The sequence below is a fragment of the Lycorma delicatula genome, chromosome 3 (assembly GCF_047948215.1).
Source record: "Lycorma delicatula isolate Av1 chromosome 3, ASM4794821v1, whole genome shotgun sequence".
Lineage (NCBI taxonomy): Eukaryota > Metazoa > Arthropoda > Insecta > Hemiptera > Fulgoridae > Lycorma > Lycorma delicatula.
Window position 1 is genome coordinate 64813353 of NC_134457.1, and position 25674 is coordinate 64839026.

Consider the following 25674-nt stretch of genomic DNA (forward strand, 5'->3'; position numbering starts at 1 on the left):
CATCTCGCAAGTTTATTCTGGAAGAGCCGAGTAGACTCTATATTGCTGGTACTTGCCGTACACCAAAGTTGGATTCCGTACGTCCAAATCGGTTTTAGGATCACTCTGAACAACAGTAGGTTGTTAAAAACGGACAACTGCAATTACCTTCTTATTAACCGGTATAGCTCCTTATTTCATATCTAGCTGCTTCCTCTTTTCTTTAATCTCCTTTCATGTTGGATGACGATCTAGGTGAATACCTAAATACCGTACTCCCAGCTAGTGGGATGTACCCGCTAGCTGGTGGCATTTGGTAACAACATTAATGATTCTGTGTATCTGCTTAGATACATATCCTTGTGTATCAGATATATATAATATCCGTGGTGGAACAACTACCACGGAAACCGAACTCGTGATCAGGAATAACTTGTCCCTGCCCTGAAACTGGCCACAATCTCTGAAGGAATAGCCTTTCGAATATCTTGGGCATAATAGGTAATAAACTTATTGACCTGTACATGGGCACCTCATGTGTTGACCGTCACTATTTGAGCCACCTTCCACTCTGGGTAAAATTTAATAAACAGTTATTAAAATTACTTACTAAAAATAAAATTGGTAGATGTTTTTAAGGTAAAATATGGAACAAATACAAAGTTACCAGGTAAAATTAAATTTATGCTCTCAAGTTAATTGTGGTTGTTCGTATCTTGTTACGAACTAACAAGATTTAATATTTAAATCTGCTACGTTTATGTACATTTCAGAGAACTGATAAATTTACCGGTAAAACTGCATACTACTTCAGCGTTTAGTATGCAAGCAAAAAACGTAAACATACACTAAAAGGTTTGTAAAAGTTACGAATATAAATGTAGGTAATTAAAAGTAAAAAAATAATATAAATAACCGTTATTACAAGAAATCAGTAGATTTTTTTGCGTTACTATTTAATTCATTTTATGTTTAATTAACTCCGTGAGCATAGGAGTTTTTTAAATAGGTTTAGGCATTAAAAAAAAATCTAAATTACAGAAATAAACAAAAAAGTGACAATTTGTAAATCATAAATTTTTAAAATTAATAACGTGATAAATTATTCACTAATAATTATAACTCTCTGGTATTTATTTGTTGATTGTTAAACAGAATTACACGCAATAACTCTAAGTTAAGTTAAAAATTAATAAATAAGTAATAATAAACGTAATGTAAAGAAAACTAACACTTTAGAAAAAATAAATAACAACTAGGAGATGTATATAAAAAATATATACTTTCAGAAAAATTTATAAAAATACATTATTATTCCCTCTGAAAAATTGTATTTATAAAATTATTAATATGTGACGACCTGTTTAATACTTTTATCTTTATAGTTTTTACTGGTAGACCTCTACAATAGAATTGTTTGGTCATTATTATTATTAGTTTTTATCTACATTTTATTTTTAATTGAGGAAGTATTTTTCTGTAGCAAAATAAAGTTTTAATTTCATTTATGATACACCGTTATATTGTTGTATTTGTAAATTTATTTAATGTCAAAACAAATAAGTTTTTATAGTTAAAACTGAATTATAACTGACGATAATGAGATGGCAAAATTCAATTCGTTCGTAATATAATTAGAATTTTTTTTTTACCGAGTAAAGAAAATTTCTAGATCTTTATTTTGAATTAAGTGGAATTTGTTCGTTACTGTCCAGAATGAATGTCTGCTGTGGTCCCTTGCATAATCGAATTTTTGGGGACATTTTTGTTTTCAGCAGATTATTACGGGCGTAGGGTAATCGGACGAGAACTTAATGTTACCGAAGAGTGAAAATATAAAGGGCCTAATTTTCTAACCGGATAAAGCCCCTCCACATCTTGCAGAAGTTGTGCGGACTGCGCTCAACTACAGGTTCTCAGGATACTGGATAGCCAGAGAAGCTCCCAACGCTTGGGCACCACGAAGTCCCGATTTGACGTCTACGGATTTATTTCTTTTGAAGCTACTTAAAAGATAACATACACTAAGAAAAAATCCAGTCACTTGACCACCCGCGCCAAAAAATAACAGCAGCCGTGGAAGCGATTATGTACACTTGCTCGTCAGTGTAGAATGAGGTAGATTATCGATTTGACATCTGCAGGAATGTAAGCGGTGTTCATATTGAATTATATTTAGAGATAAAAAAAAAACTTTAGACGTCGTTCTTTTATGTAATCAAATGCATAGATTTGTTATATGTTTTAGGTATGTACGTGTTACATTTCTAAATGTAATAAAGTAAAATTAATTTAAAACCGCAGAGTTATTTTTGGGGCATTACAATTAAAAAGCAATTTTAATTTTTGTCAAAATTATTCTTCGAATTAATTCATATTAAGAATGGTAATCACCAAAACGTCCTTAAAGGTTAAATGTTCTCCTTATTGTCGACCTTTGGATCTCGTGAAATAATGATTTCCTCTTCTCTTTATACCTACTCCAGTATTCTTTTATTGTATCACTAAATTGTTTCTTTCCTTCTTCTGTCCAACTGATCTTTTTCAATCCACTAAAGGTTCTTCTTTCCGTATAGTCTTCCTTTTTAATGCCCTTATATTTATTTTTTTTATCTTCTTTTTTTTACTTGTTAACTGTTTTAGTGTTAAGAGATGAAATAATGTTGAAATATCTTTTTAGTTAAACTGTCCTGATGTATCCCTACTAAATGTCCACAGAGCTGTTATTTTTTTAATCTTGTCTGACAGCTTTTAAAATTAAAAGTTCATTGGTTATCAGTGTTTATTCATAAGTAAAATGATTAAATTTTTTTTAGAACATAATATCACTAGTTTGATATTAAACAGTTATTCATCAGAATTTAAAAATAGGAATTCTTGATACTGATTTATTAAACGTTACATCAAGCAAGTGAAATTGTTAAATAATTTGTTACCAGAAGAGAATTTCAAAATTGAAGGTGAAAAGTACTTTTTTCCTTCAGAAGAAAATGATTTTTTTTAAATAAAATATTTGATCATTTAATGAATATGCGATTGAAGTAAACAGAAACTAGAGTTGTTATATAAAATTCAGATAGCTTTAATTAAGAGTAGACGATCATGTCAGGCAAGTTCCAGTGCGGAAGGAGTTAAACCGGGATGAAGTTTATCCCTGTTGGTATATCAATTTACGTATAATTAATGTAAATAAAAGATTGATTCCCAAGTAACATTCCAAAGGAAAAATAAAACTAAGAAGTGAGTAAAGCAGTTGGTTACTGTTCGCGTGATATTGTTCTTTAAACTAAAAACAATTTTTTTTTTTTTAAATTACAGAATTACTTCATTTTTTATTTAATATTCATTTATTGTTTAAGAATATATTTTCAAAACTGGTTTTATGAATAGCAGCAACATTTTCTGATAGCTAAATATGAATACAAAACTTAGAAAAACAAAGAATAGAAACTTCTAAAAACTTTCTGTTGTAACTCAATGTGGGGGGGACACCTGCAGAACAGATTATTATTATTATTATCTGTAGCCATACTCCAATCACCCTTTAGCGTGTTTAGCCTAGTGGTCGTAACTGCAGTAGCCTTTCTTTCTGGTAAATAACCTTAACAGTAGATAGGTCTCTCAACCTGTAACTAAATACATAATACATACCTGAAAGTCATTAATAGAAAAAACAGGAATGAATCCAATAAGGATATAACGTTACAGAAAAAAAAATTAAACTAAGTGGATAAGTAAAGTTTGAAATGCAGATATTTTAACGAGATTCTGAGAAATAGCAGCATGCGGCAAAATTCAAACAAAATAAAAATAAATTAATGTCAAATCTATATAAATAAAAATTTAAATGTTTGTTTGTTCAAAATCTTAAATCTCCAAAAGTTCTTCAAGATTACTTTGAAATTTTGACAAAACGTTGCATTCGAATACGCGCGATTTTATATACGTACTATCTTATACCTAAAATATCACACCTGTGATAGGAAAAAGAGCGCTATCTGTTGGACGTAAAAGCAAATAACGCTATACTGAATATTTTACGATTCCATTTCAATGTTTCCGATATGTGTATCCGCTATAGACTGATAAAACTACTGGACTAATTTACGCGCAGAGAAAAAGGGAGAAAGGGAAATAGGGAAAAATCGGAAGAGGTAAAAGGAAAGAAGGGAAAAATGGAAAAAAGAAAAAAGGGAAAACGGGGAAAAATTAAAACAGGAAAAGGAAATGAGAAAGGGGGTATACGGGAAAGAGAAGCTGGGAATGATAGGGAAACGGGGGGAAATGGGGATATGTAAAATGGGAAACCACAATGGGAAAAGGAAAAAGAAGGGGAAGGGGGAAGGATATGGAAAAGGGAAAGAAAGGGGGAAAAAGGAAAGGTTACATTTTGTGAAGTTGCGTAATGTTCATTTTGTTAATTTTGTTTATCAACTTTCAATTGTGTTTAATCTATATAATCAAATCTAGCAATAGCGAAGCATTGCCGGGTCTGCTAGTGTAGAATAAAAAGAAAAGAAAAAACTGTTATCCAATCAGAGCAGCAATTGACAAAAAGATAATATTTGCTAAAATTTTGGTTAAATTTAAAAATAATTTGAGTACTACCAAACGTGGTAATACTACGTTAAAAACATTTTAAAGGATATCCAATTTATTTTCACATAAAATCTATTTATCATTTATACTGAAAATTATTTATAGGTACAATATAAGTAATTAGTAATGTAAAATTAATCTTTTAAAGTTCAATGAACTGTCGACTAACAGAATTATTATTTTTACAATGATGATGTTTTTATAAAGCTCTTTCTGAGAACAAAGAAGTTCTTAATGTTTTAAAAAAGAAAACAGCGAGGGATATATTTGTTAGTCTTCCTTTAAGAAAGAAGTAATATTTATTACTCTTTGGGTTTAAGAATGATGTATAATTAAAACGGAACTGTATGTGGCTCATTATAATTATTATTATATTTTGTATTCAACCTTCAGCCACCTGTGTTCGTTTAGAAGATAATTAAGTACTTTCCTTCAGAACAGAAAAAAAAAGTTTATTAAACAAAGGTTTTACGTCCACTTCAGGTTACTATAGAGTAAAATTAGAATTACAGAAGGAAACCATTTAGCAGTCAGAGTATAGATCTAAAAAATTATTGCACCTTTATTATAAAAGTAACAATTTTATTAAATTTTATAATAATTTTGTATTTTCTGCTGCCATTAGCAGTAGAAAAAAATGTATATATACAATAGAAAAAATATATATATGCAAAATCGAGATTACAAAAAAGTAAAGAATGTTTTTTACAAAAAAAGTTTGAGATTACAATAACGCAAAGTATCTGTACCTTCACTTAATGATTTATTGAAAAACGTTCTTCTGTTAGGAAAACCTAATGTTTTAGGTGATCTGTTATGAAGCACAAGCGAGTTTAGTAAGTGAATATATACTGCTAACGCATAGCAGACTTAATAGAAAAAGTGAGGAATGAAGTGGTTTTCCATTTCATTCATACTGTTATCCATAATACACAGTATGCCAGCCTTAAAAAAGTAATTTTTAGCTGTACAAGTGACACTCATCCTACACAAGACTGATGTATTATTCTTAAAAAAAGTGGGATAGTGAAAAGCAACAAAGGATTCCTTTCTTTACGAAGCAATGCGTTATAAATATTGCTTCTAATCATTAAGTAAAGGTAATCGTCTTACATTATCAGATTTAAATAACATTCTCTTAAATCCGCCACAGTAATCTTGAATAAACTTTTTTCCACCTAATTTAAAACAGTTATTTTTGTAATCTCGATTTTCAAATTGTTTTTATCTATATACTCATATTTTAAACATTACTAGAAGTAATAAACCTTAGCAAACTACTGTTATGGCCTCATATAATGAAACTGGATTCCTGCCCAATGGGTGTTACAAAGAAAACATAAACAAAGAATAAAATTACTGCAGTTTGTACACTTGTTACATTATAATATAACACACCTTATGAAACCGTTAGAAATTAACTATTGTAGATTTAAACTTGAAAAAAGTTTTAAGAATTCTAATTATTTGTTACTTGATTACTATATATATATATATATATATATATAATGCATGTCATGTAAATATATGTATGTCATAAGTGATTCACAATCAACGCCCAAGAAAAACTACTGAAGATAAATTGATTAAAATTTGTAGCATGTTCTTGTTACGGTGTAAGTTCACATTTTTTGACATTCCGTATTTAAAGGGTTAAAATGGGGTAACACTGAAATTTACTTTTTTTGTAATTTTTTGTTAACAAATGAAAATATAAATTCGATTTTTAGTGTGTGTAATTTTCATGAGAATACCTAAAAATCAATTTCTAAATTCGAACTTGAAAGGGGACAGGAAAGTAAAAAAAAAGGTTGAACAATGACTGCAAATTTTTTCCACTTCCCACTTTACTACAAGAGTTATTCAATAGATTTGGGCTTGCAAATAATCATCAGATAATACCAAAAACTACTTTCGGGTTTTTTTGAATTTCGATTTTTTAAGGAGTGCAATGGTGAACGGCGCTGCGGCTCAAACAATCCAGCCTCTCCCACTGTTACTGTGCGACGCGACTGGCTGCACCTGCCTCCGGATATTTGATTAAAAAACATAAAATAAAAAATTGACCGCGACGGGGATGCTAGTGTATGTGTATATATGTATACATATCTCGATTTATTAAAGTCCGAGTCCCAGATTTTCGAAAAATCTGATGGTAATTTGTATATATTTTATCGATATATTTGGTATCTGCTTTGCGTTTCCATCTAAGAAGCAGTTTATTATTATAAAATTTAGTGTATTGTCATGTTTATCAGGAAAATAATACATTTTTTTTGTTTATTTAAATGGGAGGAAAACAGTAAGATGATACTGACAGCGTTTAAGATTCTGTAAAACAATTATTAATGTACATTTTTCTCATCGCAAATCCAAAATTCCATTGAAAATAGTTTGATTTTATAAAATAAAAATCTGATCTGGACACCAAATGACATCCTACGCTATTAAATTTTAAATAATTTTTAAAATATATAAAATGTTATTTCACTAATAACATTTATCTTTTTCTTTTTTTTTTATTATTATTGAATTTTTATTTATTGTAAAACTTCTTTTACAATCACAGATTAATAATTATTAATTAATCAATATATTTAAATTTAAAAAAAACAGGAAATGTAGTCAAATTCGAACCGATGTGCCTTCCCCTTGTAAGATCAAAATATTTCATTAATTAAAATTTTATTTGGCTATAACTCTGGAACCAGTGAAATTAAGTAACACTTACGATACAGCGTTTAAAAGATCTCAATGAGGGTTTATTACTGCAGCTAAGAAAAAGTACAAAATCCAAATTGTTTGGATTTTGAGCTGTTTTTGGACATTTTTGGTCAAGTCGATTGCAATCAAAAGGGAAGGTGCAGAACTATATGTTGCAACGGTCCTTCATCCAAAAGTTCAACATCCTGCGGTTAATCGTTTTTGAGTTCCGCGAGATACGTACATGTAGACGTCACGCGTGAAAATGGATTCCAGGAATGGTCAAAATGGATATTTACGTTGAAATCTGAAAACCGAAATTTTTCGCAATCACAATACTTCCTTTACTACGTGCAAGGAAGTAAAAAGAAATTTTTAAATCTGAGGTAAATTATTTTTTTAACTGTTTAATTTTTCTATTTATCAATGTAAAATTTAGTTTATATTTTTTTCACAAATGAGGGTTTATCTACGTGGAGCAATTATCAATTTTTATCATATAGGTGGAAAAGTAAATTTCTAAGAAAGTAGGGAAAAATAATTTTCAACTCTGTTACTGCGGGAAGGGTAACATTTTATTCACATTGCAAATACCGTAAAGGTTTCGCAGCAACGCCCCTAACGTATGTTATTTTTTTATTACTAATGAATAGTGTTCATAGATTGTTTTTTATCTTTACATTTGAAAAGAAAAAGTAAACGAATATATAATAAAAGCGTAGAACTAATTAAGTTTTCTACAGACTTTACTTAAAACTGATACCCTAGAATTAAGGCATTACAGAAACCCTTCGTTCAATTCGTTTATACATTTAAAAATAATGATAGCAGATTTGATAAAACTTTAGGTTTGATAAACATTTCTTGAACGTAACCGGAATTTTTCCGAATAAATTCATTCATTCTAAAATAGGATGTACAAGTAAACTATGAAAACTTTAATTAAATAAATTTTTTCTTAACTTAGTATTTAACTACGGTTTTAATCATAAGGCTAGGTTGAAGTAGACGGTCATCGGTTTGACCCAATTTTGTTTTTTTTTTTCTTATTACATTGATATTTTTGTAATGACTAAACTTTCTTTAAAGTATCTGTATTTTTACTTTACCTTTTACAAAGAAAATCAGAGGAGCAGTAATTATTAATTAAACAAATTTTTAACTACGCACATTTGCCGACGAGTATTTTCAGTAAATATTATCAATCATAGAAACAAATATTACCCATAATAGAAATTTTTCTCTAAGGGCAGACAAGTAATAGCAGATAAAGCGTAAATTAGATTTCCAGTACTGGTATAATATGGATGTTATTTCTAGTAGCTATTTAAAACACGCACATCTGATTAGGATATTTATTTAATATTACGGCAATTTTTACTAATCCAGAGAGTGGAGGAAAATGCTTGGTGAAATAAAGGAAATTTTTAGTAAAGTATGAATTGAACTGTAGAATAAATTTTAGAGCCCCGATCATTTCGATAATATTTTTAACAAAAAACCGGACTCGTACCACAATACCGGAAATCTGTAAGATTTAGTTGTATAAAGGAAATTGCAAAGAAGTTTATGCAAAAATAATTTTTTAAAAATGGTACGAATATTAAAAAAAGAAATCAAAATAAAAGAAAAATGTGAATCAAAAATATAAAAATAAAAGAAGTCGCAAAAATATGCGTATAATAAAATAAAAACTAGAGATTATCCATCGGTTTAGATTTATTTCCATACTGGGCGCATAAACGAAATAAGACGATAAAGGTTTTCATTATGGCAGGTCAGGTGGACTGAATCGTTCGATGGCCATTACACGCACATTATTTTTCCTGATGTGATACGTACGCAGGTTGTAAGGTAGATTTCCCCCAATCGGTATATTACACAGTTTCTTTCTGGACATGAGATTTCGAGATAGGTTAACTAGATTTTGTTTGATTAATTCAGGCTTGTGTCTGGAGTGTAGGGCCACTGATGTGCGTTATGTCTCGCATGTCTTCCCCAGGTACGAAGCTGAACGTACCAAAGAGGTTAGATAGCTTGCGAGGATCAATTCTAGTTTTGATCTGCAAGTTAATTGGAAAACCAAAAGGGGATGGAACACAGCTGCTGCTTTCTTGAGATTCTTAACTCTGAGGAGGATGGATGAGGGGATCTGATACTGTTATGGTCTGTATAGACCATAACAGGCTGGCAAGTCGGGTGGCTGGGGGTCCACCTGGGTATTTTCTTCACCAAAACAGGCGTTTTGGGATCGATACCCGGTTAGCTGAGGTATTGGTTGTTAGGATGAAGATTGAGAACTCTATGACAGAGCTACGGTATCCGAGGCATTGACCTCGTTCCCAAAAGTGGACCAGACAGAGAGATGGGTATGTTTTCATTGCAAGTTTATTAAATTTGTGGATTTTTTTCTTGATTTTTGAGTAAATTGAATTGTAGCACAAAATATCGTTGCGATCAACCCTGTTTTGTTGATATGATAATAGTATTTTTGGTGTTTAAAAGACTCAATCAAGTAATAATGTGAAGTTAGGTATGGGAATAGTTTTGTGCCAAACCTTCGGAGTTAGAGGAAGATGCGGGATCACGCTTCCGCAAATCGGTTAATTTGATAGTTGAGGGTTGTAAGTTAAGATAGGTGACCGTGGTTGGAGGAAGCAATACGAAGGCGATAGTAAAAGTTGGATAAATACACTGATGGAAATGTCTGTCGAGGCATTTGCATTGGTGGCATCCTGACAGGCTAAATTGATGACTGTGATGTGTTATCAGGTTTAGAAGGTCTAAAAGACCCTTTAAACCGCGGTCGTCACAAGGCGGGTGGTCTTCCTGTAGTGTGGTCACGATAGATTTTACATTTCCATAGACACTAATTTTTTTAAACATTTTAATAAGTAAACTACGTATTAATTTTTTTTTTTGTCTTCAGTCATTTGACTGGTTTGATACAGCTCTCCAAGATTCCCTATCTAGTGCTAGTCGTTTCATTTCAGTATACCCTCTACATCCTACATCCCCAACAACGTATTATTTAACTATTTTAATTCAATGGTAATTACAAATTTTAATTTTTAAAATGGATTGGGGAATTTATGTCATTAAAAGGGTAATTATGAACAATTCCTTTATCTTCTATCATGCTTGTGTGTGATTTTAAGTAAATTTGAACACAGTAAAAAAAAAATTTAGTTAGTAACCCCATTATTTTGAATGCATGCAACAGAAACATCCAATAATAATCTGTTCTATTATTTTTTGATAAAAAGTCTATTTAATGTTCCAAATAATTTGATTTCTTTTTTTTATTTATTATAAATAAATAAAAAAAGATGAATAATCCTAAACTCATTTTTAAATTATATATGAATCTATGCATATGTATTCATATGATTTTCTCATAACATCATTAATATTGCTTAATTAATAGAATATTAACAAAAAAGAGAAAGACGTTTGTCTTTTTTAGAATTTAATATTTCTACTATATAGTGTAGTAATTAGTGATATTAAATGGGGAATAATTACCATTAAATTGCACTTACTGTGAATGTTGTCAACTATTTAGTTAACGGTACTAGTTAGATAAGAACAGTAAGACTCTGGGTTGGCTCAGTCTTTTGATTCAGAGCCAACCAGTACGGGTCTTCCAGTGAACAGTTTATTACCGTGAAAATTGCAGAAATAAAATTCACTGTACGCTACAAATTTACTTCACATAATCTGAGTAATGTTTGTAGTCTAATGTTTCGTAAACCTTTAAATGTAGTATATATAATCTGTTTTATGCAATTATTACATGAAAGTAAATATAACAAAAAATAAAATAAATTTCATTTAATTATAATATTATTTATCTCTATACTTTTTATAGTGCAAATTAAACTGTAAAATGTAGTTTGTTGGAGATGGTAGGAAGAATATGTTTAAAAGACTAATTTTATAAGTTATATGATTGGAAAACAAATAGGGATGTTCAAATGCTATTTGGATTATATGTTACATTACATAATCGTAAGGAGATAATGAAAAATTTAGTATTTAATATAAATTTAATTTAGTATAAATTTTTGTCTTTGTAGAAGATAAATTAAAAACTTGTGTTCCAAAGACTATAAATTTCTGTTATATCTACAATTGACGAAAATGAATTTAAGGTCATACTCATCAAATCCTATAAATTACCTTTAAAAAAAAGGAATAGTTTTAGCAAAATAGTTTTACATTAAGTATTTAAAACTCGATACGATTCTTGACAAATATGATATTTCATGTAATTATTTTTTTTAGTAATTAAATTCTATAAGTGTTAGACATCAATTGATTTAATTTAAAACAGATTATTTCATACTGGTGAACTGCTGTCAATCTAATTATTAACCCATTGATCAGTGAGTTATTCTGTGATAATTGTACCCCAATAACAATTTTTTTTTTTTGGTTTTTTTATTAATTGGTTTTATAAAAAAAATGTTGAAACAATTTTCTTAAATAACCCCTTTAATTAACCAAATTTTTTACATAATTTTGATGCGCATCAGTGAATGTGTCACTGTTTCTCAGGCACATCATATGACGTGTATACTGATCAAAGGGATAAATACTGCAGCAGTAACTAACTAATTTAAGCCTTAATATACTGCAGTATATTATAATAAAAATATGTATTATTTACAGTGTTGTCCATAAAACAAGTTGAAGGAGATCCATTCAAATCATTGCACATTATTTTTCAGATCTACAAGTTTCTAATTAGCACTTAATAGCAGTAGATAATTAAAAATTTCTACAGAAAGTAGCACCTCATAAGGTGATTCAAACAGTATTCAAAAATTCATAAAATTTACTTTGAAGATTAATGTAATTTTCAATGATTATTGTTTATTTATAACTTTAAAAAGCAAAATTGTTGGGGAAATTCAGGTCCCTGCCCGCTTTTGCTGGATTTGACTTGCTCTTACCATATTTATCTGAATCAAAACATTTTAAGCTAAACTATTAAAAGTATATTCTTTAAAAAAAAAAAAAACAGTAATATAAAATATTTTTATGTTGACTGACATAATGATTATGGATTATAAACACAATTTCAACTTAATAAGATTTTACTTAATCTAGGTATGCTTAAAAATTTCATTAATAAAAGAAAATCCCTAGCTTAAAAATTAAGATTTTTTTCAAAATATTACTGATAAAATTATATAAATGAAATCAACATTTTCTTAAATGTATTCATTACATATACACAAAATAAGAACTATATACATTGTACTTTCACTAATACCAATTTCATTAAATCAAATTAAACAAAGATTTTTAATCCAACAAAATAAAATACAATAAATAAGGACATGAAGTTCGTTCTATGAATTAGTCGATTAGTAACATGGCTCTTTAAAAAATGGTGGTGTAATATCAATATAAATAACTATATGCTGCATATTATATATTTATGAATTTAGAATGAATGCATTGCATTATAAAGTCTACAGAACGATTTAATTTATCTATGATGTAATTTGTCTACAGAACAAAAGGAAATTTGTGGAAGGGGCAGAAGATCTCGCCATATTACTATTTTAATCAACGCTTTGTTTTAAAAGTTAGGTAAAAACCGCCTAAAAATAATCTCATTTTTAGACAACAATCTCATTTTACCTAAATCTATTTCTTCCAATAAAACTTTAATGTAAATTTAACTATTTTAAAAGTTAAATGAAAATTGATAACTCCTATTGTTTTAAAAAACCTTTCTACTGATTTTGGTGTTTTAACTCAATTGAAAATCACTTTAAGCCATTATAAAGCGGTGATTTTTCCTACGTAAATTTCATTTATTACAAAATAAATAAAAGAAATAATAAATACAGATTACCATTTATATATTCATTCAGTCTGACTTGAAAAAAAATGTTGTGTATGTTACTTATTGGCCTCAAACAATTCCTATATTCTTGCTGTGGATGAAATTAAATAAAATGTTTGAATTTATTTTCTTTGAAAAAATGGTTTAAATCTTGTCAGTTGGATGCAGGTAATGAGAAGAAACACTGGGACTGAAAAATTTAACATTTGTATCAATTAAATGACTCACTATGTGAGGTACAAGTGTCTTCACACTGGATTTTCTTTCAGTTTTGCCTGTTACGTAGTTTTATTTTTATATCTTATAATGGAGAATTAAAAAAAAAACGTCAGATTTTAATTTTATGATTTAAAAGAAAATGCCAACATTATTTCTGTATAAATAATTACGCTATCACACTTTCGAATCTAATTCAATTTTTTCTATAAATCTCTATAGAAAATAAAAGTAAATAAATAAAAAGAAGTTTTACTAAATAAATTATCTAACTTGATCATGTATGCAGCTTCTCATGATGCTGTCTGCACATCTTTGTGGTACAATTAACATTCTTATGAAAAAATTGTACAGAACCCCATATTATAAATATTTTTTATTACATAATTATAATCAATCCTGAAAAGGTTTGCAGCAAGTGTCTTAATATACTAACTACCAAATAAATAAAAAATTGCCTAATTTTATACTATTTCTATCAAACTACTTAATTTAAATAAAATCTTTATTATAAAACAAAATTACCTTCCAGAAAATCTAAAACTATGGATGTACGGAGTGTTAAAAAATCATGATCGGTAGTTATGGAAAAGTACATGTAAACAAATGATAAAAAAAAGAAATAAAGAACAATATTAATTGGCAATCAAACAGTAATCATGGAACACAATAAAGCAAGTTTTTTAGCTGGGATTTTAAAATAAGAACAATAAATAAAAGTAAAAACCTGTATAATCCTAATTGAACTTTATATATTACTTTTATTCTTATTCAAAAGTACCATCTAGAAATATTTGGGTTTTAGTGTTTTGTTAGCACTATTCAGTTGTCAATTTTATTAATACTGTTTATTACTATTTCATATTTTCCATTCAAGTTTTTTAGATAGACACAAATTACTCATTACTCAAATTATTTTTGTTCTGTAACTCATTTATATAAATGTTTTCCATATAATGATTGTTTTTGATATTTATGATCATTGTTTAACAATCAAAATGGACATATAGGTTTAAGTTTTACTACATAAAATTTGTTGGAACAGAATCTTGTTTCCCAGTTTACTTCAATAAATTTTTATTTATACAAAATAATTTTTGTGTTGAAAGCAACCGTAAGCATACAAACATTTCAACAGTAGAAAATCAGAGGTATCGATCTAATTTAAAGAAAAATATTTTTGGTAAGATATGGTATAAACAATACAACTGAAAAATTTACTAAGAATACACTTATGTTAAGTTTATGTTGGAATTTAAATATCAACATAAATTTGTTTGTGTTGATATAAAAATATCATTTTCATAAGGTCTTATTTAGCCAGAGGTACATATATACTAATTCGCAAAGTTTGTGTTTCTTAAATTTTTATTAAATCAAGTGAAAGTGATTAAATTGATCATAGGTAACCAATTCAGTTTTGTTTTTTTATTGCAGTAATATTGGTTGGAAAGTTTAAGTTGAGAAGAAACTAAAGATTACAATGTACTTGTTTACAGAGATCAATGTACATGTTATCAATGTTCATATTTTAAATTATAATTAATGATTTTCCTAATCGCTAACCAGTTTTTAATGTTATTTTAATTTCTATCGCTCTGCAAGTTCATTCAGTAAGTTCAAGAAATGTTAAGTTTGTCAAGACAAAAGACAATTTTTGATAATTGATTGTTTTTTCTATTCAGTTAGATGTAGATGTTAGTTGTTTAACCAGTGACATTTATGGCTGATTTTTTTTGTTGATTTTTTATTACGGTCTCAATCCATTTGAAGTGACAATATTGATATTGGGGGTGGTTCCTTGACCAATTCAAAAAAAATTGAAATTTACCCACTTGTTTCCTACATGTCTCATTTTTTTTAAATTTTTTATTTAAGCAGTTTACCTGAGACGGCCATTTTGCTACGATGCGCACACCTATTTTTGTGATTGTAAGGGTTTACAGAAATAATCATAAATAAAAAACTATTGGTCCTGGAAGGATGAAACAAAAAGCAATTTAATCATATTTTCTGAAGGTAAAAGATTGGTTCAGTGGTTTATTTACCTATCTCTCTTGTTTCTATGAGAAACTTGTACCATTAAACTCGAACATGAAAAACAATGAAACTTCACTTTTGATCATTTTTTCAAGAGGCTGGGATGGCAACACAATTTGAATTATTTTTTTATATGTAGGTATATGTAAATAGTTTTACTGTAAATAATATTAATGGTCTTACTTACCCCTACATTTTTATGAATTTTTGAAAACTAATTTTTTTTTAATTCAAATTTTGGCTTCAAATAACTGATGGAGCTAATGATAAAAATCTCAAATTTGCACAACTTACAGTGTTTCTGTAGATTTTTATGGCAAATAAGAAAGTTTCTTGTGCATTGTGCTGATAAAAAAATTAGAACCTCTCAAAAATCATGAAAAACCTCTTAAAAACAATACCATTTTGACTCACTAAATAAGTGCTACTGGGGGTTTCTTGTCTTCTTGGTACTTTTAATATTTTTTATACTTATTACTGTAGTAGAAATAGACTTTTTTGAACCATTCAAATACAGTGTTCATGTTATAACACACTCTTGAAGTCATTTCCAATCATCAGGAAAATTCATATTGCAACATGCTCATTTATGCTTGTTGCATCTCAAATTTCATCCTGTGTTTAGAAGTATTTATTAAATAAATAAGTTTTATTTAATTAACTTATATTTACAAATTTTTTAAATCAGTTAAATTTTTATATTATTTTCAAGTAATTTCACATAAAACAATGGAAGAACAATGTTCCATAGGAATTTATGTGAATGAAGAGTGTCATAAAACAGTGTATGGTACATTGCCAAAAATACTCATTAAAATTTGTGAATTTAGTGATAAAACCAACAACTTATTTTTTTTGCGTATTAATTCAGATGTCACTAGTGTTTGTAAATATCATGAAAAAAGGTTTTGTCAAAATTCAGCCACTTATATGGACAGTTCTATTGTGACCGTTTGAGAACTCATAAAAAAACTGTTAAGAAAAACTTTAGATAAATAACATTACAGCACACACTTAAAGCACATTTATTCTAAATTTAAAATTTAGTCCCTGAAAAATCTCTTTGTGTTAACTATTTCAAAAGCATTTTTTCTCAGCAGAACAAAGAACTATATGAATGCGAATATCATATACATTGACCGACATGGTGAATACTACAAGCAGCATCAATTGGATGCTGCTTGTAGTATTTTGGGTGTATCACCTCCATCAAAATTGAAAAAATTAAGCACAGATCAAAAAGCCATCAACATTAAAATTTAAAATAAATAAGGTATCTGAAAAAGCTGATGGTTAACCACACTAAATAATAAACTTTCATTGCTACAAAAATTGGCATTTCATTGAAGAATAATTAAATTTTGCTACAATTTATTTTTTCTTCGATAGTGTTTATAAAAATAAACAATATAAAAATAAAAATGAATTCTTGAAAAAAGATGTAGACTACTCATTAAAATTTCAGTTTGGGTAAGTTTTAAAAGCATTTTTGAATGAAAATTGTTAGGTTAGTAGTATTGGTTAATTAAATTACAACCTGTTATTATTCATTTAAAAAAAACGACCGTATTTATTCGAGTACCCCCAGCCCCGAATAAGCCCCGCACCTCGAACCAAAAATCTAAAATATACTGGTATTTTAAAGTACAACAGATATTAAAAAATACGTAAATAGGAAAATATAATCAGAAAGTAAAACATTTAATTCGTTCATTTAAATTACAATATTAATATTACATTAATAATTAATTTCCGAAGTACTAGTTTAGTTCAAAATCAGTAGGCCAGTAAAACGAAAAGAAAGTATCATGTTGAAAAGGATCATTTCAATACACTTTTTAATATGGGATTTTATTTTTAATTAATCACTGTCACTATCAATGTCTGTAGAAGAGTTACCGGTATTCTCCATGTCGCTCTGCCAAAGGTGATCGTCTTCGCTACCATCAAGTTCATTAGATATTTCGCATTTTTTAAAACTTTTCCTTACTAATTCCGTCGAAATACCTTCCCAAGCATCTTTTATCCAAACACAAATCTGCTTAAAATCTGGGCGTTTGATTCTTCCTGTAGGCGTGAGAAAGAAATTTTCATCAGCCATCCATTTACTGTAGTTGTTTTGATGCAGATTTGAACGGCTTATTAATGCAGACATATAGCGGTTGCAATAGAGATGTCAATCCGCCTGGAATTATTACTTGATCTGTCATACCCTTTTTTAAAATGTCTTTCACTTTTTCAGTCATATGCTCCCAATAACTATCCATTACTAGCATACCGGTATTTTTTTTATTAAGTAAATCTCCTGATCGCCTTTGCCATACACACCTGATCCAATCTAAAATTAAGGTTTCATCCATCCAACCTGATTCCTGTGCTCTGATAATAACTCCATTTACCTGTATGGTAGGAAGAGTTTTTCTTTTAAAAACAATGTACAGAGGTAATTTTTGATCTATCAGAAGTAATACAAAGAATAACACTACACCTTTGTTTTTCATTACCACCTGTGCGAATCGTAACACTTTTTTCACCTTTTTTGTTATTGAAGCCAACATTTGAATTTAAAAAAAAATTATTTTCAAACATTCATAAAAATTTGGGGGTAAGTATATCAACATTAATATTATCTATGGTAAAACTACTAACATATATCTATACATATAAAAAAACCTATACATATAAAAAAATAATTCAAACTGTGTATGCCATCCCTGCCTCGACAATAAAAATTAGCAAACGTGAAATTTCACAGTTTTTCATGTTCAACTTTATTGGTAATATCTCATAGAACGAAGAGAGGTAGGTAAATAAACCATGAACCAATATTTTACCTTCAGAAAATATAATTAAATTACTTTTTGTTTCATCCTTCCAGAACCAATAGTTTTTTAGTTATGATTTTTTCCGTAAACCCTTGCAATCACAAAAATAGGTGTGCGCACTATAACAAAAATACAAGTACACTGCTTAAATAAAAAATTTAGAAAAAAATAGTTTAAGGTCCTGAAACATGTAGGAAAAAACTCAGTGGGAATTCCTTTTTTTTTTAATTGATCAAGCAATCTGCTATGTTATTTTGGGATACTTCAAATGGATTGACCCTAATTGTGAGAGGCATTTAAGACTGGTTGATAACAAATAAATTTGTTTCTTTTTTGCAGGATTGTCTACTTGGGGGAAAAAAATGGGTCGAAAGCTTGAGATTCTGCGCCGAAGTGATTCAAAAGAGTCTTTGAACAGCATTAACAGTGTTTCATCTAGAGAAAGTATAAGGAAAAAGTCCCTTTGGAAAATAGGTCGTAGTTCAAGTGATTCATGTCCCAAGCCCGAATCCTCACCATCCACTATCAAAGGATTCTTTGTGAGAATGGGATCAACAGGAATGCTGGCATCACGTCCAAAAGAGAAAACAAATAGTGTTGAATCCTGTACAACACAAGATACAGTTCTTTTCCGCAGTGTATCCACATCTCAGTTAGCCACATCATATGTAAGAGGTGATGATCCAGCTGATTGCTTGGATAGAGTACATCCCAAAGATCCACCAACTGCACATACAAATTTACCTTCTGATCCCGGTTATGTACCCACAAAGACTATGAGTTGTGATAATATTTCGCGTTTAGCCTCATTACCTCCAACTGGTACAAGAAGAGCTAATTTCCCTTATGCATTCCTGAGATCAAAATTATCTGTGCTACCTGAAGAAAATGGTGGAAGTGTTATAAATACTAGAACCCATAGAGACAGTTTTTCTGATTTTAATTATGAATCGGCAACAATTCAAGAAAAGGCTTTTAGGTTAAGAGCTAATTCTGAAGAATATTTTCCATCTAAATTACAAGACTTTCCAAATGAACCTGATTGTAATAGTTTAGCTCGAAGAAGAAGGTCTAGTTTTGAGATTAGCTCATTTAGACAGTTAGGTAATAAAGTGATCTCAGAAGATAGAAAGTCTGTTGCAAATAACTATGTGAGTTCCAATGAATCCGGTTATGACAGCGATGGAGGTGCACCAAGGGCTGCTGAAGAAGTACGTAGATCTGATCAAGATGATGACAGTGGTATTCTTGCTAATGAAAGTTTTGATAGTGATCTTGATGGAAATGAAAACTCATGGCAAAGAAGTTCTCAGCCTGGAGATTTCTGTACTGGAACAACTGATAACTCAGCTTTGCACTGGGAACGGAAATGTTATTCAGGGCGCATTCTCCCATCTCTACCTTTTCGTAGTTATAATTATAATTGTAATTCAAATTACCCACCTCCAGACAGTAAAACTAAAGAGCGTTCACCACCAAATTTTACACAACATATGTTTGTCAAAAATACACCTAGAATTGAATCAAAACGTTTTAGTATGGCACACAAACCTGGTTGGTCACATATTAGTAATAACTTAACATCTCTTCCAACAGTTTCTTCTGATTCAGCCATGTGGGATGAACCAAACAGAAAATATCGGCTTGTACGTTTGTTAAAAGTTAGAGCTGATGAAGATCTAGGCATCTACTTAACAATGCAAGTTCACCAACCACGGGGCAAAAGAACTTCCTTAGAAACAAGATACTTGGTTGTACGTTTAGAACCAGGTGGTATTGCCCAAAGGTAAGAGTACACTCAATAAATATTATAACATAGTATTATGAAAGTAATTTTCTTTGTGGTTTTTATAAATAAATATTTACAAATTAAAACATTTCTAAATATACCAATTAATTGAGTGAATCAAATGAAATCCAAAAGTTTCTGAGATATCTTACCTATTTAGATTAGAAATTTAGGGCCTGTAGATGAAACATCTCTAAGTAAATATAAGAAGCAGTTGTTTTTACACAGGCTGATTATATTTTATGAGTTTTCAGCCTAGTTTTTCATATTTGTAAAGAATGTTAGTTTGGGTAGCTGTGTTATACTTGATTTTTCATACCTCAAAGCAACTATAAGATATTAAGTTTGATTTCATGTATCTTTATGAGCTCTTCAGTTTTATTTTATAAGGTACCTCAAAGTAGGAATTTCGTGCTGAAGCATTCATTATTATAAAGATTTTTGTATAATGGATTCTATCTCAGCTTAAATATATATTATTTTTCAAACATAACCACAATGAAATCTCTAAACAAGTGACCATTAATCTTCTGTCATGATCATTTGCTAATAAAAAAGGTAATTGTATTTTACTTACTTCTATTATAATGTAAAATTGTTCAAGAGTGGATAAACACAATAACAACAAAAATTTTAATTCAAAGTTTATGAATAATGAATATAAGATAAACCAATCTTACTCTTTCCTGTTAATATATAGATAAAGCAACAATTGACAGAAGAACAAAAGATTGCACTAATTACTATTTTAGAAGTAAGGAATAATATAAACACAGCACTTAATAATTTTGGTCTTCTTTTGTGTGGTTTAAACTATTCATGGTTGAATTCCATAGTGAGAAACCTATAATTTTAATAGCGCTTAAAATAAAGTCTTAGCCAAATTATTATCAACTTAATGATAAACTTATATCTCCACATTATACATGACAAAATAATGAGATATACGTTCAAAACAAACAAAGAAGTAAAAAACTAAGCCAACAAATATTGATAAATAAAGTACTATTAAGTTAGCATAACATATGATGGCATTTTGAAGACAAAATAATGGCCATATCATATTTTGTTTACAATTTACAAGCTGTTTGAAAAGTTTTTCAAATAGATTGCTAAATCTATCCATTAAACAAAATTTTATTGTCATAAAAGTGAAATTAATTCATTCTACAGGAACATAAAATATCAGGTACTAAGATGTAACTACTTATTTTTTTCCATAATATGATGTTTAATTTTTTTTTTTTGTGAATCTAAACAAATAAATTATCTGTTTTAAGATATGAAATATGATATAGTTAAATAAAGGATTTATGATGTGATATATCAACAAATATTAGTCAAATGAATGTTGTTGTTTGAAGAAATATTTTCCTTATTGCAATAAAATTATAAATCCCAAACCACTAATATTGAAATTACAAGGAGAATATTTTGATCGAAAAGTAATTCTTTTTGAAAAATTTATCAGTTTATTGACATATATTCTTTGACCTTTTTCCTTCAACTTTTTCAAATTTCTGCTACTTTTAGTTTTGAGATAGACATGGATCCCTCAGTAAGGATATATTATTTAAAATAATATGTTTAGAGAAGTAGTATTTGTATATGCAACAAATCATTCATTTATTGTGAGTTTAACAAAACTGCTATCATATAAAAAAGGTACTGCAACATGAGAGGCGGACTTTCTAAAGGAATACATTATTTTCTAATATTAAAGTCAAATCAATACAATTATTTTCAGTCATCCTTTACATTTAAATACTACCAAAATGATAAACTAGTACAGTATTTCTTATTACTGCAAGCAAGAATGTTGGGTAACTCTTATGCTAAATAAAACGAAGAGTTCATTACTGTCAAGGAACTTGATATGAAAAAACACTACATATGGTTACCATTTGATTAATGATAATCACCAACTATTAGTACAATGTGACAAAGTGTAGTAAGTTTCTAATCAAACAATTTCAAAAAGTGCATTTAAAAAATTAAATAATCAGCTAATTTTAAAACAAATGAAATGTTGAACAGTAAAAATAAGAAATGGCAAAGAAAAATATAGAAATCTGCAAATATGTTATGAAGCAATCGAGTTGTGCACAGAATCAATAACATGGTCAAAACTCGTTTAAACACTAGTTTAAATTGCAAAACCCTTGTAAAAATAGTAATAATTCATCCATTTCAGGAAGTTTCATTCAAAAGGGATATCCAACTATTTTTTCAAAGGTTTAGTAGATTGTATTATTATATTAATTTAAATTAGCATATTTATTTTCATGTTATATTAAAATTAGTAACTAGTTTACGGCATAATTGTCCAAGGTAAAATGCCTATTCCATCGACTAAATTTAACTGTAAAACAGATGTTAATTCCTTTCAGTGATATGGTTATTATTTTTAAATGATGGTATTATTTTTAATTTTTATTATTAAATCTCTCACTATGCAGGATTAAATAATGTACTAATCATGAAGTGCGTGTCTATTATGCAAATTTAATTATGAAAACTGGGGGCTGAAGATCAACAAAACCGTTCAAAAATTAAAAAAAGCACTAGCATTTTGGTACCTGCAGAAAAATCAACTGATTTTTTTGTAAAATTTATTTTTGATAGAATTTCAAATAATTTATTGAACAGTGGTTAGTAATAAAATAGAACTCATATGAAACAGTAATCACTTTTCAAAATGTAAATAATTTATAATAGAAAATAATTACTTCCTCCTCTAAAACCAACTGGATGAGATCATAAAAACAAGCATAATTTCTTTCAATTGAAGTCAAAATATATAAATAGTTCTGTCATACATAACTTTCTGGTAATAATACACCATTTTGAGTAGGATTCACTTCTTTAAGTTATGAAGTTTATCACTAAGAAATTTCTAATATACCAGGTGTGTTCAAAAAGTAACAAGAATTTTGAAATTTCATGTCTTGTATTAGTCCAACCCACTGGGTTAGTCTAGTGGTGAATGTGTCTTCCCAAATCAGCGAAGTTGAGAGTTCCAGCATTCAAGTCCCAGTAAAGTGTTATTTGAATACTAGATCGAGGTTACCGGTGTTCTATGGTGGTTGGGTTTCAATTAACCACTTATCTCAGGAATGGCTGAACCGAGACTATACAAGACTACACTTCATTTACACACATACATATCATCCTCTGAAGTATTATCTGAACGGTAATTACCAGAGACTAAACAGGAAAAAGAAAGAAGGGTTGTATTAGTCCAATTCTCGGAATTTTTTCGTTGTTGTATTGGTAAGCATGTCTGAAAAGTATCTGTACATTTTCAGCCATACTGGATCATTAAGTCTGTTGTCAGCTGTCAAAAGGATAACACATTTCTGGTACAATGGGAGATTTTTTATTTATATAAATAATGGATCAGAGAATTTGTATTAAATTTTGCTATAAGAATGGAATAAAATGTAGCAATGTTTTAAAAATTTTAAATACTGCTTTTGGTAAATTTGCTATGAGTAAAGTAAGGGCTTATGAGTGGTATAACCATTTCCAATGTCGTGAAGATGCTTAGGATGACAAACTCTCCGGACACCCCCACCACATCAACAACCAATGAAAACATGGAAAAAGTGAAAGAAATGATTATATAAATGATCGCCAAATCACAATCAGAGAAGTCGCTGATGATGTTGAGATATCAATTGGCACATGCCATGAAATTTTTTTGGATGTTTTGGGTATGAAACATGTGACAGCAAAATTTGTTGAATTTCGAACAAAAACAGTGAGGAATGGAAGTTGCTCAGGAGTCACTAAATGAAGTCAACAATGACGCAGAATAACTGAAACATGTAACAGGTGATGAAACATGAGTTTACAAATATGATGTCGAAACTAAGCCTCAATCGTCCCAGTGGAGGCATTCTGGATCACCAAAACCAAAAAAAAGCTCGACAAGTACGGTCGAATGTGAAGGTTTTGTTAACCATGTTCTTCGATTTTAACAGCATAGTGCATCACGAGTTCTTGCCACAGGGTAAAACGATCATTAAGGAATATTATCTACAAGTTCAATGCCATTTGCATGAAGCAATAAAAAAAAAACACCCGGATTTGTGGCAAAACAATTCATGGCTTTAGCACCACAATAATGCACCTGCTCACACTTAATTGCTTCTTTATCAATTTTTAACCAAAAACAACACTGCAATGATACCACAGCCGCCATATTCACCAGACATGGCCCCAAGTGACTTTTTTCTATTCCCAAAAATAATGCAAACCTTAAAGGGGCGTCGTTTTACCAGCATAGATGAGATTAAAAGCAAATCACTGAAAGAGCTAAACAATATTCCAAAGATCCAAGTTCCAGAAGTGTTTCAGGGATTGAAAAAAGCGCTGGCATAGGTATAATATCTAATGGGGACGAAGGGGATAATATTACTGTAGACGAATAAATAAAATTCTTTCCAAAAAACAAAAATTCTCGTTACTTTCTGAACACATCTCGTATTTTATTATAAATGCATGATGATATTAATTAATTAATTTAATTGAAAAATGGTACCATTACATCAAGAAACATTAAAATTGATAAAATAATTTTTTTAAATTGCTTAGAATTTAAAAAAGAATAATAAATTTCTTATGAATTTAGTATACTGAGAAGTATTTTGAATCTGTAGGAAAAAAAAAAGAAAGAATCATTAAACTGTATAAAAATATTTGAACAAGTATTTTTTTTGCACTATACTATAAAAGAAACTTTAAGTCATGCAATGTCATAATGTGATTTGCTTCTTAATCAGTGAATAAATTAAACTGTATTGATTTTTTATAATAGTCACAAATACCTTTTGATCTTTATCACTGTATTTTATTTATGAGTACAATGCCACAGCATAGACGACTTTTGAGGCTAAAGACTCTTATAGAGACTAAAAAAAATTCTGGAATAATTGTGCATAAATTTATCGAACGAGATAAATAAACTTATAGCACTCTCACAAGAAGTACAGAAACCACTTCTTAATTTACAAAAAAAATAAATAAATAACCTACCCAGTGTTTATGTTCCCAGGTTCACATTCAGGATATTTTATATGTGGATAAATTATCCTGTGTATGTGGAGGGGTTTGCATTTTATACTTAAAAAGACGGGTACATTAAGATAAAACTAATCTGTTTATACGCATTCTATTTTTGAATTTCTATTATAAAAAAAAAAAAAAAAAAAAAAAAAAAACAATAAATCAATACCATTTTTGTAATTATCTAAAGTTACTACTTTTGTGATGAAGACATACAGCTATTATTAAGAAAACTCGTAAGCCAGGTTTAGAATGTGTATTATGTTATTTGCTTAAACCCATAATAGATAAGAAAATAAAAAATTCAATGAATAACATAAATAATACAACTGGAAGAAAAATTCAGGTAAATAAAACACATTGAAATTTTCAAAAAAACACCATTAAAACCTGTATATGTTTCTGAACATACTAGGTTGCATGTTTTTTTTTAAGGTACGTACAAAACTGTCTGAAATAAATTTAACTTTTGTTTTTAACTAATGTGACAGGATTGTTTTTGTTTGGTAAAAACGCAAAGAAAGAAAATTTCAATTTAAAAAACATTGAGTATTGAGTAGAGATATTCATAATTGAACATGTAAAATCTG

General features: G+C 29.0%; 1 protein-coding gene across 3 annotated transcripts in view; it reads left to right on the top strand.

The window, feature by feature from the left end:
* The window catches only part of LOC142321657 (uncharacterized), a 361563-nt gene that overhangs the window by 317048 nt on the left and 18841 nt on the right, over positions 1-25674 (top strand). For all 3 annotated transcript variants that reach the window (XM_075359921.1, XM_075359920.1, XM_075359923.1), the window contains one exon: positions 18565-20011. In XM_075359921.1, the coding sequence (XP_075216036.1) occupies positions 18565-20011 (1447 nt within the window). The remainder of the gene's footprint in view (positions 1-18564; positions 20012-25674) is intronic.